This window comes from Alligator sinensis, unplaced genomic scaffold (genome assembly GCF_000455745.1).
Source record: "Alligator sinensis unplaced genomic scaffold, ASM45574v1 scaffold1295_1, whole genome shotgun sequence".
In the NCBI taxonomy this organism is placed as follows: Eukaryota; Metazoa; Chordata; order Crocodylia; family Alligatoridae; genus Alligator; species Alligator sinensis.
In genome coordinates, this window is record NW_005841880.1 from 3,778,709 (window position 1) to 3,795,374 (window position 16,666).

A 16,666-nucleotide genomic window follows, 5' to 3' on the forward strand; every position below is an offset into this window, starting at 1 on the left:
GAGCGCGGGGGAAGGGCTCCCCCCCCCCCCCCCCCCAATGGGAGGGAACCCCAGGTCTCACTCACAGCCCAGGCGCAGCCGGATCCTCCGCAGGGCCTCACCACTGGCAGGGTGGTGGCAGCTGTAGTCGCCCTCCTGCGCCAGGCTGGCATTGGGCAACACCAGCCCATCCTCGGTGGCCATCAGCACATCTAGGGCGGTGGCCACGCTTGTGCCATTCACTCGCCACTCCACGCCCGCGGCCTCAGCGGGCACGGCACAGCGCAGCAGCACGTCGGAGCCCAGCGCGCTGTGCTGCAGGGGCCAGGGGTCTGGGGCGGAGACAGGGCTGTCACTGCCGACTGAACTGGATTGTGGCTCCCCACCCACCCTCACTGGCTAATCGCTCTTCTTGGACCACGACGCTTGAAATGTGAACTGGAACGGGAAATTGTGGAACAAGATAGATGCCCCCGGACCGGATCAGGTGGTCTAATCCGAAACTACTGGTTCTTATCCCATTACCTGGATTAGCTTCCATAAGCCCTGGGTCCCTGGAGGGGTTAATGGCTTTGTGTTTCCCTCTCTATCTCCTGGCAGCGCCCCTCTTTTTTCCCCCTTTCCCCACCCTTTGGATTCTGGTCACAGCTTTCCCTTGGGCAGCTCTGCTCCCTGCAGTCCCTTTGCAGGTCTGGCTCCCTGCTCAAGGAAGCTCATGCTGCCCAGCTCTGATGCAACCAGTCTAGAAAGGTGCAAACCTGCTCTGCCTTTTGCCCCAGTGCAGCGGTCAACCCTCCTTAACTACGCCATGCCTGCTAGGTCCCGGCTGCCACTGCTGCCTCTGCCTTTCTCCACCGGGTCAAAGGCCTTGGAGGCTTTGTGCACCTCACCCTAGTGCCTTGCCCCCAGAGGCAGCAGGGCACAGCAGTGCAGCACTCAGGACTCCTGGGTTCCTTGGCCCTCCTAACCGAGAGCTGGCTACACTCCTGACAACCCAGCTCTGTCCTCAGCCTTCTCCTGCTGCTGCCCCAGCCCTCATGTCACAGGCTGCTATCTGCTGGCTAGGCCCCAGCCCCTACAGGAGCCCCCATTCCCTGCACCCAGACCCTGGTGGAGACAGGCCCCAGGGCGCAATGGGGCACTTGTGTGCCTTCTGCCAGGAAGGTCCTGGGCACGTGTGTCTGTGCTGCCTCTCCTACCTTCCTCCGTGGTGCTATCAGCAATGCAGGAGACCGGACAGGTCAGCAGGACCAGGACGACCTGCACCGTCCACCTCATCCTTGATGTCCCAAATGGAGCCTGAAGAAAGAGCAGCCAGGGGCAGCAGCTTGGCCCCAGCGATGTCAGAGGGGTTGGGAAAAGCCAGCTCTTGGGAGAAGGGTCCTTCCCAGGGGACGACGGGCCACGGTCCCAGCACAGCTGCCCTGGCATGCGCTAGATGTCCAGAGGAAGCTGCTAGGGCAGTGCCAGCCCCAAGTTGCCTCCCTGAGCCATGCAGAGCTGGCTGTGGGGGTTGGGGCTGGCTGGGGTTAGTGTCCCCCAAGGGTCCCCAGTGACTCCCAGTGGAGGAGACATAGAGCTGGGTCAGGCCAACATGGGCAGTGACATCCAGTGCCACCCCAGGGGCTTCCAAGGGCACTACCTGCCCCAGCCCCACCTGGCATGGGCCAGAGGGGGATTTAACCCCATCCCTGGCTGAGGCCCCAGCGCTCTGTCTGCACTAGCATTCAGCTGGGGCATCCCCTGAGGGGTTAACAGGGGTGATGCTGGGAATAGGGAAACAGCAGTGTCATGAGTTCAGGGGAGTTTCCCAGGCTGGGGGAGGGAAGGGGAGTGGTGGGGGCATTTGGAGGGGACACTGCCCTGCCTGGCAGCTGCAGCCCAGGCCTGGGGCTTTCCCCAAAGTGCCAGGATCATCACCCATGGGGCAGGTGCCAGCTCATGGGATGGGGCGGGTGGCGCTGTCTGCCCGGGAGTTCAGTGGGGCAGGGAGAAACCAGGCCTGGAGGGGTGCAGGGGGAGTGTGGTGCAATGGAAAGAACAGGCACAGACCGGCCAGGTTTGGGGTGCTTCCTCTGCCACCGCTTTGCTGGGTGGCCCTGGGCAAGACCCCCATCCCCATGCCTCAGATTTCCCATCAGGGTAATGGGGAACCTCCTTCAAGGGCTTTGTGGTCTGTGCTTCAGAAGAACTGGGGCTGGGCATGGATGAATGGGGCAAGGGCAGCACCAGGGCAGCAGGGCTATGGGTCTGTGGCCAGTCCCCAGCCCTGTGAGCTGCTCATGCTTACCTGGGCCCCATCCATGACACAGGAGGGGATCATCATCCTCATACAGGTAGCAGGCTGAAACCCAGGGGCCCCTGAGGAGACCCACCCGAGGGAGTCTGGGACTTGAATCCAGGTCTCTGACACAGCAGCCTCCTCACAGTCCCACCCCAGCCCTAAGTCCTAGTGTAGACAGGCCTCCCCTGCTGTCCCTGCTCGACACAGTGGCTCCCCCCAGCCTGGCACCAGGGTCCCCAGGCAGTAGGTGTGAAAGGGAGCACCTGCAGGCGATGCCATGCTCCCCACAAGCAGGCCCCCCAAACCCAGCTGCTGCCTTGGAAGTCGTAGGAAGGTAGAAGCGGGGACTTACCGGGCTCATGGAGCTGGGTGTCCAGACAGAGGAGCTGCCAGTGTCTCTGCTCGGGAAGCACAATCCTGCTGACCTTGGGGCTGCTGCCGCGCACTTCCTCGCACACCAGCGCAGGAAATTCACCCGCTGGGAGGTTTCCGTGTTGGGGGATGGCTCCAGCACCTCAGCCTGTGGGCGCAGGGGGCTGGGATGGTGCAGGGAGGGGCTGCGGAGCCCAGCAGGCCGGTCAGGTGGGCTCAGTGAGTCTGAGGCTCCCCCAGGCTGGGGAAGGGGGGCATCCCCTGGGGCTGAAGCAGGCTGGAGCCGTGGTTGAACAGGTGGGGGCTGGCCCTGATCCTGCACAGCGGCTGGGGTCATTGTGGGAGCCTGCAGCCAACGGGGGCTTTTCTAGCCTTCCCCATTACTCACAGCTTCAGAAACCTCCCGCCTGGGCCTCAGAGAGAAACTCCTTCCCATGTGACCCCCCAGCGCTGGGAGAACCCAGGAGCACCAGCAACCCCCTCCTGCCCTGTGAATCTCTCCCAGGCGACCATGTCGCAGCAGGCCAGAGGCTCCCCAGCTTCCCCTGGCTACTTGCAGCCCCAGCCCTTCCCCAGCAGCTGGCTAAGGGGAAAGGACATTCACCTCTGGGCACGGGGCAGTGAGCACAAGGGGAGCTGGCGACAGAGGTCTCCATGGCCCCCCATCAGCCAGGACTGCTGCAGCGTTGATGCAGCTGGGGCTGGGAAGCAGCAGTGGGGACGTGGCTGGAGCCCAGGGCGGAGACCCCTGCAGAGCTGGGGTGCACAGCGGTGGGCTTGGGGGTGCAAGGTAGAGTGAGGGGGTGCAGCAAGAAGCAGAGCTGGCACAGCTGGGCAGGTCGAGCTGCCATGCAGGCCAGAGGCGTGCAGGCTGGGCTGTGTGGAGAAGCCCCCAGCTTGCCCCTCCTGCCCCCTCCCCACTGCACTACACCTAGGACCCTGGCACCCAGGATCTGCAGAGCCCCTCTGTGCTGCCCCCATCCCTCCCCCTCCTGGGTCTGGGCTCCCCCCAGCTCTGTTGATGCCTCAGCAGCCCCTGCCCAGCCCACCCAGCCCCTTCTGATGACCCACCCCGCTCCCCACAGCACACCCTGACCCAAGTCTCCAGCAAGAGGGGCTCCAGACTGGCAGAGCTGGGTGGGGGAAGGTCAGGGGGGTGGGAGCAGGTAATTCAGCCTATCCTCCTGGCCGTGCCACCCCCACGCACCTGCAGCAGCCAGCAAGTGAGTCTCAGCCGAGGGTATATAAATAATTTATTGCTGTGGCCATGGCAGGGAGCGTGTGGGACGTGAGGGTGGCCTCTCACTCGTGCCCCCAGAAACACGGCCCCTTCCCCCATGGGGGGCTCTGAGTCTTAGCTCGGCTGGGAGCCAACAGCCCCCCAGCCCTTTCTAGAGGCCTCGAGGTAAGAGCATGGATGGAGAAGGCGGCGAGAGCTGGACATGGCCCTGCTATGAGGTGCAAAGCTTAACCCACCCCTGCCTGGGCTCCTGCCGGCACAGGCCCAGGGACGGGCAAGCAGAGGTGCCACATGTGCCCGGGGCTTGGTGACGGGGCGTGCACTAAGGGCCGACTAGCCACGGGGTCCAGCCACGCACCAGGCTGGCCTACGCCAGCGTCCGGCTAGTCCCATGTGTGAATCCACCATTGTCTGGCTTGGGGTGTCCCTGCCCAGGGTCCAAGAGCCGGGCTGGGATCGCTGACCCCATGGTGCTCATCTGCCCTGCTCCTGAAGTCGCTGCATCTTCAGGATCTGGCCCAGGAGCCCCTGCACATCTTCGTCCATGTGGCCCTGTAAGGAGATGGGGGTCACACCAGCCTCCCCCAAGCCGGGGGCCACAGGAGATGTCCGTCTTGGCTCAGCCCCACTGCCAGCCCCAGGAGCTGAGTCAGGGCTGGACATCGCTGGTCTCAGAGGCAGCCATCGCGGCAGGCACCAGACATGGCCATTTCCCAGAAGGAAGAGGTGCTCACTGAGCTGGCCAGAGCCCGGCCCCCTGCCCTGGACTGGGAATTGCTCCGGCCCCCAGCCCAGGCAGCCCCTACACCTGCTATCACAGGCTCGGGGAGGCAAATCTGGCTCCTGCCCTGGCATTTGGGGTTGGGGGGGGTCAGGGCTGGGGTCCTGGATCTGGCCTGGGGAGTGGGGGGGGTTCAGATGGAGGTCTCCCTGCAGAAGCACACACAGCCACGGCCCCAGACAGGCTTGCCCTTCGCCATGCGGCAGACCACAGACACAGAGGAGGCAGGCGTTGCACATGCCTAAGCTGGCGGGCACGCGTGCACACACGCACACGCACACACATGACTCGGGAGCTCCGGCGTTCCATGTGAGTGACCTTCTGCCCGGCGGGGCCATGCCGGCGCCCATCCACCCCGCAGGGGGGCCTTCCGCCGGTCCTCCGGCCTGCGGTGCCAGCTCCTGGGAACAAGGGCCCGGCCCCCTCCCCCGTGAGGATGGCGTGTCCAAGGTCCCATCCTTCGGTGCCAGGGAGCTCAGGGGAGAGGGGCAAGGAGAGGGCAAGAGATGTAATTCCCACAGGTGCCAACCGGCCTCGTCGCCAGCCCGACAGGCAGCCAGATCCCTGCCCGCCCATCCACCTGCACCTGCACCCCATCATGCACGTACCCCCTGTGCCCACTGCCTCAGCCCCCTCGCCCCCACACTGACCTGAACGGCGTAGAGCAGGTGCCCCCGATACAGTGAGACCACTTTGCTGTGGTGCCTCTCCATGTCCTGCAAGGCAGAGGAAGCCCAGGGTCGCACTGCGGGGCCGGCTGGACCAGCCCGTGCTCTGGGGCCTGGTTCCCCCTGTGCCGGACACAGCGCTGTCCATGGGGGGCTACCCCTGCCGGGATGCTGAGGCTGGCAGGGGTTGCAGCGTGTCCGCTCCGCACTGTCTGCGGATCCCAATGCCCTAAGCTCAGCACGCGGGTTTCAACCAGGAGTCCAGCCTGCAGCCCGCATGGCTCTGCCAGGCACCTGGGGCCCACAGGTGACAGCTGTGGGATGGAGGTCTCCACCCCCTGGGCTCCAGGTGCCCCTGAGTACTCACCGTCAGCTGCTCCTCCAGGGCCTTGATCCTGCCCTGCAGCACCCCTGCCTCCAGCTGGCCCTGCTGTGCCTTTGGCAGGGCTCCTGCTTTGGTGGGCAGCTCTGACAGCCCGTTCAGCGCCTCCTTCAGCTTGAAGACTTCCTTCGACAGCTCTGTGATCTGCTGGCAGCACCATGCAGCCATCACAGGCTGCCCCAGGGCCACAAGGTCTGGCCTGTGCAGGACAGCAGCGCCCTGCCTCGGACCGCTCCGACCCCCCAGGCACAGGCATGCCAGTGTCCCCATCCCCATCCCTGTCCTGCCGCCCATGGGATGCTGGAGCCAATGCTTCCATTGCTGCCACTCCTGGCGGTAACTGGGACATCTGGATCCAGAGCTCACCCTTCTGTTGGCCTCCAGGGCCCAAAGCTGGTCACCAGCCAGACACAGATCTCTCCTGCCAAGCAGGTGGAGACTTCGGACATGTCTAAGCCCTGCCTGGCTTTTGCTGGATCCCCAGACCCCATCTCCACCCCCCACCCTTCATGGATCTAGCCTAGACCACCATCACCTCCTACCCTTTGTGGCTCTGGCTCAATTCCCGACCCCCATCTCCCCTTCAATCCTTCATCACTCTGGTCAGATCCCCAGACACCTGGCTGCCCCGCAACCCTTCATAGTGTAGCCCAGATCCCCGTCTCTCCCCCTACCCTGTCCCCACCTTCCTGTCCTTGTCCTTGACGAGGCGGGCTGAGTCCTCGATGTGGCGGTGCAGCTCCTGGACGCGCTGCGACTCGGCCCGCAGGCTCTGCAGCTGCTTCTCCACGGCGGCCAGCTGGGCCTCGGCCGCGTGCTTCTCACTCTTCATGAACAGGGCCTCGCGCTGCACCTGGAAGACCTCGGCGCATGTCTTCTCGTGCTTGCGGCCCAGCTCGCTCAGCTTCTGGCTCAGAGCGGTCACCTCAGCTTGCAGGCCACTGCGCACCCGCTCGTGCTCTGCCCGTGTCACTGTGCCCTCCCGTGCACTGGCCAGCTCCCCCCGCAGCTGTGCCGTCTCTTTGCCCTTGGCCGCCAGCTCCCGCTCCAGCTGCTGGGCCCTGCCCGTGATCTCCTGCAAGCTGCCCTCCAGTGCAGCCGTGGTGCGGATGTGCTCGGCCCGGGGCACTGAGTCCCGACGGGCACCGTCTGCCTCCCTCTGCAGCTGGACCAGGGCGCGCTGACTGGTGCTGTGCTCCTCTCGCAGCTCCTGCAGCTGATGGTTGGCACGGGCCAGCGAGGTGCTTAGCTGGTCCACTACGTCCTCGTGCTCCTGGAGTGACACGGGCTTGGCGGCCAGCTGCTCCTTGAGAGCCCCGAGCTCCTGGTCCTTGCGGGCCAGAGCCTCACGCAGCTGCCCCAGCTGGGCCTTCACCTCGCCATGCTGCCGCATCAGCTCGCCCAGCTGCTGCTGCAGCTCCTGGTTTTCCTCCTCCAGCCATCGCCCATCTGCCGGGCCCACCGCCCGCTGGAAGTCGCGGCTCTTCTCCTCCACGTTCCTCCTCAGCTCCTCCGCGGCCGCCTCGGCCCGCCGGCACCGCTCCAGCAGCGCTGCTTTCTCCTTGGCCGCCTCTTCCAGTGACTGGCTGAGGTTGGCCTCGGTCTCCCCCATGGAGTGGGTCGGGCTGGCAGCTCCTGCCCGGCTCTCCAAACGCCCCTCCAGGTCCTTGACCCGTCGCTCCTTGGCCCTCAGGTCCTCATGGGCTTTGTGCAGTGCCACCCGCACAGTCTCCAGCTCGCTGCGGGAGCTGTCTGCGGCTTCAGCGCCCTCCTGGTCCTCCACTGACAAGATGCCCAGCTGGATCTGCTCCCGCAGGTGCTGCACCTCGGCCAAGGCTGCCTCGTATTTCTCCTGGGTCTGGGCCAGCTCCTTGGCCAGCGCTGACCCAGCTGCCGCCCTTAGGCCCTCGTCGCCATCGCCTCGCTCCCTGCCAGTCCCTTCCTCCTCAGCCCCAGCCTGGCCCTTCCCTGCCTTCCTCAGCGCCTCCTCCAGGGTTCGGATCTTCGCCTCGTACTTGGCCTTCAACTGCTCCAAGGCGGCCCCCATGTCAGGCTGGCCAGCAGCCCCGGAGGTCTTGCCATCTTCCAGCATCTGCAGCGTAGCCTGTGCATCAGCATGCTGCCCCTTCAGGTGCTCAAACTCAGCCCGCAGCGAGTCATACAACAGGACAGGGATGAAGTCCCCCGAGGGGTCCAGGTCACTCTCGTCCCTCTCGTAGTTCTCCAGGATCTGCCCAGGGGAGAGGGGGAGAGCATGAGATGCCTTCCCTGGGCTCTGACTGCTGGCTGCGGGGTCTGGGCCCCACCTGTCCCTCAGCCCCCCAACAGTGGGGCTCAACACTGCTGGAGACCTCCCCATCGCCCCCTACATCTGCCCTAGGTGCCCCCAAGTCACCCCTTGCACCCGCTCAACACTAGGCAGAAATGCCCAGAGGAAGCATTTCTGAGCTATGTCTGGGAACCCCGGGAGATGCAGGAATGGGAGTTGGATGGGGTGTTAGCAGAGATGCAGCAGAGGCTCACAAGGCATGTGGGCACTGGCATGGGGAAAGGCAGGGCTGCAGGGGCCGTGGCACGTGGGGGTTGGCTAAGGAGGCCATGGCATGTGGGGGCTGTGGTGGCAACTGGATCGTGTGCAGACCACAGAGATAGAGGGGGAGGACTTGGTGTGGAGGCTGAGGCTGAGGTGCCAGCCAGAGCCAGGAGGGAGGAAGCCAGGATCCAAACACACATGGCCTTGTTCCTCACTGGAGAAGGGAAGCAGGTGTAAGCCTCCAGCCCGGAGCAGCCCCACGGTCCCAGGTCCCCACCTGGATTCACCCTGAGCTGCTGCTGGCTGTGACGGAGCAGGGAGGGCCTCAGAGAGACCCCTGCAGAGGTGGGGAAATGCCGTGTTACCTGGATTTTCTCCTGCAGCTCCTTGTTCTGCAGTGTGAGGGTTTGCACCTGGCCCTGCAGTGTGGCCAGCAGCTCCTCCGTGGACAGGCTCATCGTCTTCTTGGACAGCAGCACCTCCGCCCCTGAGACAACCACAGAAATCCGGTTGGAGATGACATTCCCCTGCCCCATCCACTCCTGGGACTAGGTCGCGGGTGCACCAATGCAAATGGTCCTGGGGTCCAGGGCAGACAGACCAGGAGCTACCCTGGGGGAGCTGCAGGTTGCTGCAGCCCCTCACCAGGAGACGGCAGGAGGGGGTTTACCCCAGGACAAACAGCTACTATGGGTTAAACAGACTCATGAACCAGCATAACTCACGCCAGGTAGCTTTACCTTGATTTTTCCTATGACCCTTCACTACTGGGTGTCATCACACGACTCAGGCGTAGGGCTGTGTCCACCCCGATGCCCGGGCCCTCAGCCTCCCCATGTCCCTTCAGCAGTTCGGCCCCAGCCTGCAGCACATGCCAGGTGCCCGGCCCTACCTGGGAACTCCAGCAGGTCGCCCTCCTCGTCCTGCAGCGTGTCGATGTCGTAGCTCGTGTTCTCCTTCTCGTTCTGGGGCAGACACAGGCAGGAAGTCAGGGTCCCGGGGGCCATGGCTCCCTGCATGGGGCTGGCACTGGCAGGTGGACGGCAACAAACTGACATGTCCCAGCCCTCCTGCGTCCCCAGCTCCCTGTGCGGCTCCATGGGCCCTGTCTCGTACCTCCAGCGATGACAGGCGGCTCCGCAGTGCCTCCACCTCCTTCCCCAGATGTGCCTTCTCACCCTCGCTCTCGGCCAGCTGTTTCTGCAGGTCCTTTACCTGGGTCAAATGAGGGGATGCATCTTCAGGTTGGGCTGCCCCTTCTCTAGCCCATCTGAACTGGGACAGGGGGGACAGATCAGACCCCAGGGCCCAACCAGAGCAGACCTGTGGCCCCCCTAGTCCTATCTATGGAGGCAACTCGTGCTGGAGAAATGGGTGACCCCCCTGTACCCTGGACTGGGCTATTCCTCCTGGCCTTGGCCATGCCTGAGGCATGTGGGTTCCCCTTCCCAGTCCTTGCCTGCTGTCCTCACCCTCGAGCTCGCTGTGTCCCAGCGATGGGGATAAGGTGCCTGGCTCTGCGGTGGCACTTACCTGTTTCTCCATGGAGCGCAGGGAGCCATCCTCCATTTCCTGCCTCTGGGGGAACACAGAGAGGGGTGAGACAGTCACCGCACTTCACTAGCTGCTCACGTGGGGTAGCGCCATATCAGCCTGCGGGCTGGGCAGTGATATTCCCAGCCTAGTGATGCCCCTTCCTGTGCCCATCCCCCAGCCAGCTCCTGCCCCTCCTGCCACAGCTCAATGCCAGGGGAAGCTCCCTCCCCACCAGCCTCATCCCAGCTGTGAGCACCAGGACCAGCACCGTACTGGTACCTCCCGCTTCTGCTTCTGCTTCTCCTGCTGCTGCTCCAGGCTCCGGATCTTCTGCAGGAACTGGGCCCGCTCCTGCCGCAGCCGCACAATCTCCTCGTAGGCCTCCCTGTCCTCCTGGGGGGGCCAGAAGCAGGGCTGTGAGGGCGGCACAGGGGGTACCTAGCCCTCCCCAGGCTTAACAGAGCAATTAGCTGTGACTGGCCCCATGCCCAGCTGACATCCAGGTTGCAACTGGAACCTCAGTCAGAGCCAGAGAATCAGACCCACACACCCCGCATGTGGGCAAGAGGTCCTTGCCCAGCTGGCATCACGCTCTTGGGTATCAGGCCCATTCCCCAGGGGGTGCCAGGTGAGCTCAGAGTGGGCAGAGCCTGGCAGCCTCACCTGGTTGAGGGCAGACTGGGGAGGTGGGGGGGCCTTCCTCTTCCGCGGGGTGCTGTTCTTGTCTTTGGACAGAGGCTGGCTGGTCGAAGACGTCTGCCGAGACACCAAGGGGAGAGGTCCATGGTGGGGTCCCAGCGCGGCATGGCTCTGCCCAGGGGCAGGGGCTAGAGCAGGCTCTCAGGTGAGCAGCCCCAGCCCCTCTGTAACACCCCTTCTCCCATCCAGGGTGGCAGAGGAGTCTCAGTCCTGCCCCAGGACAGCTGCAGCCCAGGGAAGCCCCCACACCCTCTGCCCTGGGGCAGGGTGGTGGCAGGGCTGCCTGGTGTGCTTCAGCCCTAGAGCTATGGGGCTGTATCAGTTCTAGCCTCAAGACCCACAATGCTCCCTGCAGGACAGGGCCAGGCCCTTTACCTGGGAGACCTGATCCATCGAAGACTCTTCTGTGGGAGGAAATGGGGGAGGAAAGAGACCATCAGGCCTTAGAGGAGCCACTGGACCAGGCCCGCAAGGGATGCTTGCACACACACATGCACACCCATGCACACAGCAGCCACATGGCAGATGCAAGCCAGAAACAAGCTCCTGCCTGCAGCTGTGGGGGGGCAGGTGCCAGCACTGGGAAGGGGTCACCACCCCACTCCAAGAGAGAAGTGAGGCAAAGACCCCCTAGAGAAACCTCCAGGCCCCCACCCACATGGCTTAACCCAGAGGGACAGTGATGACACTGGGGAGCCCCTACCCTACCTCTCGCCCACCTCTACCCTAGTGCAGGGGGGGCACCAGGTGGGGGCAGGGGACCCGGTGGCATGGGAAGACCGAGGCCACTGCCCAGCAAGCACCTTACCACTGGCCCAGGACCGGCGCTGAGCGGCGTCCTGTAGGTAGTGCTGGATCAGAGCATTGCCTGTGGCTGTGCTGTAGTGAATTGCGTCGTGGCCCATGGCATCCACCGTGGTGACCCGCGCCCCAGCGTGGATGAGCACCTCCACCGTCTCCACGCTGCCATGCTCACAGGCCAGCATCAGCGCAGTCCTGGGTGAGCGACGGGTCTGGTCACCCTCCAGCCATCTGCTCTTTGTTGTGGCAGCCCTGCTCTGAGCCCTGTCTCTGCTGCAGAGACCCCCCCTGCCCCATCTCCTGCTCCAACCCCCCTGCCCTGGGGACATGACTGTCCTGCTTTGGTAGCAGCTCCAAGGCAGCTCCATTCTCAAGCATGGCCCAGAGCAAGTGTCCCGCAGTCTCCAGTGAGCTGACACAGGGAGCCTGCAAGCACAATCACTGCCCCCCCAGAGGCATGCACAGGCCACATCGTTCCCCCTCTCAGGCAGCACTTTGCACAGCAAAGGGACACGGCCTTAAGATGCTTCCCTCTGCTTCGTGCACAACCCAGATTTCCAGCCCCCAACCCAGATGCTCACAGCTGGATCCACTCCCCACTGTCCCACTGCCCAGTCAGTGTCCAGGAGTCATCTCTCTCTCGCCAAAAGCATCCTCATCCCATCCCCTAAGATTTAATCCTTTCCCGTCTGCCCCTCCCAGTGTCCTTCCGTGGGATGGCTCTCACCTGCCCTGCTGGTCTCTGCTGTTCACCGAGGCTCCACGGTGCAGCAGGTACCGGCACAGCTCTGAGTGGCTCATCTTGGCTGCAAGGAGCAGGGGGGTCGAGCCATCCTAGAGCAGGGAGAGGGAGGTATGTCCTCAGCAGGGCTCAGCTGGACTCCAGTCTGAATGAGCTGTGTGCTACCTGCTTCCCAGCATGGCCCAGGCCTCTCGCTAGGGCTGGGTGGCACAGGTATTTGCAAGGCCAATGCCACGTGCCAAAAAACAAACCAAAGAATGTGTGATGTGAATCCCAAGTGACTCATGTTCATCAAGCACCCCAACTGCTGATGATGGCTGCTAGGCCAGCCGCCTTGCCCAATCTGATCCACTCAGGCCCAGGAGCCCTCTTCACTTCACTTCATTTCCTGTATCACTGGGCATGGGCCAGTCCACCTCAGAGACTGGGAGGATATAACCAAGGTACCTGCTGCTGTTATTAGCTGCCGTGTTCCACCCCAGAAGCAGCTGCATTTTGATGGCAGGTGATGCGAGCCTGATTCTCTGCCACCCCCGGTGTGTTTCACCCGTGAGATTCAAATGGGCTTAGGTAAAACTAAAGCCAGCTCTATGCAGCAATCCAGCCCTGGGAGCAAGGCTAACACACCATGTACTGCTCTGGGAAGAGCTGCCTCACCTTGTCCCTGATGTTCAAAGAGGCCTTGAAATCGCAGAGAATCTCAGAGCAGGAGATGCAGCCACTGACAGCTAGAAAGGATAAGAAGGAGCCTAAGAGGTCTGCTGGCTATGCACCAATGCATAAGCCTACCCATGGCCTGTGCCAGGGCCTGGATGGCGAGGCTCCGGGCGTCTCACTGGGGAGGAAGTGTCGTTCAGCCAAGACCCGCATGCCCAGCTCAGTTCCCACAGCACCCAGGACCCTTCCCGGCCCCCAACACCCTCTGCCCAGCTCCTGCCTTCCTCTCTGGTGAACAGCAGGCAGCTTTCCAGCCTTAGGCAACACTAGCTTTTAAAATGGGACATGAGGGGGTGGGAGGAGATGCCACGAGGCAGCAGGTCCAGGCTCCCTCCATGCTGACCTGCATGATGGAGCGCCGTCCGCCCGCAGCTGTCAGTCACGTCCACCGGGCAGAACGCCTGAGGGAGAGAAGATGGCAATTAGCAATGGCTGGAGCGGGGCTGTCTTCCCGCCAGTGGTGGGGGGGAGTGACAGGAACCCCTCCCAGCCTGGGGATGCCCTGGAGTTGGGGTCCCACAGGGAGAAAGGCTGGGGGCGGGGGTGTTGTTGGCTACATGAAGCCAAATGCTCAGAGAGTTCCCGACAGACGGGCTCAGGGAAGGCAGGTTTCCCCAGGGGAAAGAGCAGATTTTTTTTTAATCCTTTAACATTTCAGTTGAGGACTGTAACCTCAGCAGTGCAGCTGCATTCCTCCCCCACCCCAGCATTTCTGGCTGCGGTGTATGACGGGGGCTGGGAATGCAGCCGAGCGAGCGGGAAGAGCCCGGCAGCTGCACGCCAGTCCCAGGGGCCCCGCAGTGGCACGTCCACAGCAGAAGGCAGCAGCTCCCAGGTCCTTCTTCACAAGACCTTTCCCTTGGTCAACCCAGCCTGCCCCACTGTAGCTGCCCCATGGGCAGCAAGCTCCAGCCCTGCCTGGCCCACTTCCCTGCCCATCCAGAGGGAGTCCCACAGGGGCTGCATGGGTCAAGGTTCCCCACAGCTGTCCTCTGTGCTCCCGCCTGCCTTCTCCAGTCTTCGGCATTTCCCCAGCCTCCTGCCCAGCACCCTCACCTGCAGCAGCTTGCTCACACACTGTGGGTGGCCGTGCTTGGCTGACAAATGCAGCGCATTGTACCCTGGAAAGAGACGGGCGGGCAGGTCAGCGACCCATAGAAAATCCTGACACCCGGTGTGCTCAACGCACAGAGTCAGCACTACACAGCCCAGCCTCCCAGCCCTGGAAATGTAGGGCCCTGGATCTGACGCACGGGACAGAGTGCGGTCGGCCAAACTGAGCTGTCACCAGGACACCTGGGTTCATGCTCCTCGTCTGAGGGGAATCAGATCTTTTATCATCAGCAGCAGACAGGGAAGCTACTCAATCCTCCCAGCACCCCTGAAGGCCCTTGGAGGTCTCCCATCCTCACAGCCAACTGCCCAGACCCTACTTAGGAAGTAACTCTCAGTGTGAAGGACGGGGAAAGTTTCTGCAGGACAAAAGACAGGCTCCATGTTCAGGCTGAGTCTAAAGAGACAGCCACTGTACTGCCCACAGGAATCAGGAGGTCTTCGGCCATGGGTACAAAGGAATGCAAGAGTACTGGGCACAGTCAGTGCATTAAAGGTGCTCTAGGCCATGTCCTGCCCCTAACCAGGCCATGTCCTTAGCAGGCACATGGCGGTTCTTTGTCCTGGGACACTGTCGCTGCAATGACTCGGGCTGTGCCTGTCGACACACATTGCCCTGATGTGAGTTTTCTCCTGCTCCCCAGCCCCTTGCTGAGATCTGAGCGGTCCCCAGGCTCTGGGCTGAGATCACAGGAGTGCGGAGAGATCTATGTCAGGGGGAGAGGAGCGGAGGGGCAGCAGCAGGGCAGGGAAGCTTGAAGTGCAAGGAGCTTTGGCAGCCCCCCGGCAAAGGGCTGGATCCTCCATGGGGTAAATGCGAGCAGCAGAGGTGCAAAGCCCTCATGCAGCTGGCCTGGGTCCCTTCTGCATGGCCTCAGCCAGCCCCGAGCAGCCGTATGCAAGCCTGCCCTGCAGGAGAGGGAGTGGGCCTTACCAGAGCTGTCTTTGGTCATGGCATCCACCCCATGAGCCAGCATCACCTCCAGGCAATCCACGTTCCCTCTCGTGGCGGCCAGGTGGAACCTGCGCCAAAGCCAGGGAGACACCGTCACCTTCCAGAAACACCCCCTCATCCCCCGTGAGCCAGATCCAAGGAGTCTCCAGGTTGCCCGAAACCCTTAGGAAGCCCCTGCACTTGGAAACAAAACCCATTCCCCTGACAAATGCCCTGACTTGTTTTTGTAGGGTTATTTAAAAACTTCTGATCACGCGGGCTTATTTCCACAAGGCCCCTTGCAAATAGAGGTGGTAACATCCTTACAAGCAGGTTGGCCTGTCCTTTGCAGAGAGAGCCAGGCCCAGCTGTGGAGGGTGCAGGGACTGGGCTTCCTCTGAAGGCTGAGAGCTGGGAATGACAGCGGCGACTGCCTCTGGGGCAGGCATAAAAGGCCAGATGTCTGCGCTGGGCAGGGGATGAGCTCTAGTTGTGCTCCCCGGTTTCTGATTGTATAATTATATCAAGATTACATTAGTAGATCAGAATTGCATTATTATGTCAGGATTTCTGATTGCATTCTTATATCGTGCCCAAGGGAGGGGCCTGAAAGAGTCTGTGATGAGTTGTTAGCTGTCCCCGGGCTAGAAACACCTACCGACCACCTCATGTAGGGCCAGCAGGGCAGAGCGTACATTAGGGCAACCTCGGGGCTGCTCTAGCACGCACCCGAGCCCAGCCTGCACAATGCCCTGGCTCGGGACACAGCGAGCCCAGAGGGCTGGTGAGCCTCCTCCGCGCCTTCTGCCCTGCTGCCAGAGTGCGGGACCAGACCATCACTCCCGACCCAGGCACCACTCACGCGGATTTGCCCTCCGAGTCCAGCTTGGTGGGGATGAGGCCCTTCCGCACGAGCAGGGTGGTGACGCGCTCAGCATCATTATAGTCCACGGCCTGCAGGAGCTTTTCATCATTCTTGCTCCAGTCCTGGCTCTGAAAGGCAAATGGGGGTCGAAGCAGTGACTCCCGCCTCCTGGGGATGCCAGCCCTGCCCTAGCACAGTGGGGTTGTGAAGGTGCATCCAGGACTGGGAGCTCCATGAGCTCCAGGGACATATCACAGGCCCTTTGCTGAGGAGCTACAGTACCCTGCATAAACCTGCCTGGGAACGTCTAGGTCGGACAGACTGCACCCAGTGCCACAGCGCGTGAGCCTGCATCCGCTGACTGGGGATACGGGGGTCTCAACATAGGTACTTCCCAACCAACCAACCAACCAATCCATGTCCTCAAGGTCCCTCCAGGTCCCATAGAGCCTGCTCCCCACTCAGAGCCAGCTTCTCTCCTATCAATAACGTTCCCCCAGTCCTCCCAGTCCCTCCCGTTCCATGGCGCATCCGGCGCAGCTTGGCCATCCTCCCTTCGCTTCCGCCTGGAGCACCCACAGCTGCTGGTACCTACCAGATGTGCTAAGCCCCCTGGCTCCCACTGGCACATGCCAGCACCTCTAGGAAGCAGCCAATATTTGAGGAAAACTCCAGGCCTTAGCCTCTCGCTGACCTTGCACACAGCCCCCCTGAGCCCCCGGGGAAGTGGGGTCTTGGGGGTCGCAGCCCCTCACTACCGATCTTGCTGGAACCCCCTTTCTGCCCTGGATGGCAGCTAACAACTCATGCCCCCTCCGCCACCCCCCAGCCTAGGACACAGCTCCCACAGGTCACGTTTCACAGCCCTGCTGCAGCAGACGGGCACTCATGGTGACACCAAGGCCCCGATCCTGACTTAGGAGGGAGCTTCACTTTACGGGCCATTGTGCATCAGCACCGCACCTTAGCGGGGGGGAGTCAGTGGGGAGATCCCCCCAGTGCTGAGAGGCAAGGGGGGGG

General features: G+C 62.7%; 2 protein-coding genes across 4 annotated transcripts in view; both read right to left on the minus strand.

The window, feature by feature from the left end:
* EBI3 (Epstein-Barr virus induced 3) overlaps positions 1–3,058 on the minus strand; it is a 6,389-nt gene extending 3,331 nt beyond the window's left edge. The window contains exons 1-4 of one of the 3 annotated variants that reach the window (XM_014528010.2): positions 2,616–2,682; positions 2,270–2,340; positions 1,179–1,278; positions 66–311 (exon numbers count right to left, since the gene is read on the minus strand). In XM_014528010.2, the coding sequence (XP_014383496.1) occupies positions 66–311; positions 1,179–1,278; positions 2,270–2,311 (388 nt within the window). In that variant the 5' untranslated portion in view covers positions 2,312–2,340; positions 2,616–2,682. Of the gene's footprint in view, positions 1–65; positions 312–1,178; positions 1,307–2,269; positions 2,341–2,615 lie in introns of all 3 variants that reach the window. The other 2 variants (XM_025196578.1, XM_025196579.1) reach the window with 2 other exon arrangements.
* A 739-nt stretch (positions 3,059–3,797) lies between these two features.
* The window catches only part of ANKRD24 (ankyrin repeat domain 24), a 14,282-nt gene continuing 1,413 nt past the window's right edge, over positions 3,798–16,666 (minus strand). Inside the window, exons 2-19 of the mRNA XM_025196342.1 lie at positions 15,644–15,774; positions 14,782–14,870; positions 13,791–13,855; positions 13,078–13,135; positions 12,675–12,745; positions 12,003–12,109; positions 11,283–11,470; positions 10,850–10,878; positions 10,439–10,531; positions 10,055–10,168; positions 9,773–9,817; positions 9,356–9,454; positions 9,132–9,204; positions 8,605–8,726; positions 6,392–7,936; positions 5,692–5,850; positions 5,307–5,372; positions 3,798–4,427 (exon numbers count right to left, since the gene is read on the minus strand). Coding sequence (XP_025052127.1) covers positions 4,350–4,427; positions 5,307–5,372; positions 5,692–5,850; positions 6,392–7,936; positions 8,605–8,726; positions 9,132–9,204; positions 9,356–9,454; positions 9,773–9,817; positions 10,055–10,168; positions 10,439–10,531; positions 10,850–10,878; positions 11,283–11,470; positions 12,003–12,109; positions 12,675–12,745; positions 13,078–13,135; positions 13,791–13,855; positions 14,782–14,870; positions 15,644–15,774 — 3,132 coding nt within the window. The 3' untranslated portion in view covers positions 3,798–4,349. The remainder of the gene's footprint in view (positions 4,428–5,306; positions 5,373–5,691; positions 5,851–6,391; positions 7,937–8,604; positions 8,727–9,131; positions 9,205–9,355; positions 9,455–9,772; positions 9,818–10,054; positions 10,169–10,438; positions 10,532–10,849; positions 10,879–11,282; positions 11,471–12,002; positions 12,110–12,674; positions 12,746–13,077; positions 13,136–13,790; positions 13,856–14,781; positions 14,871–15,643; positions 15,775–16,666) is intronic.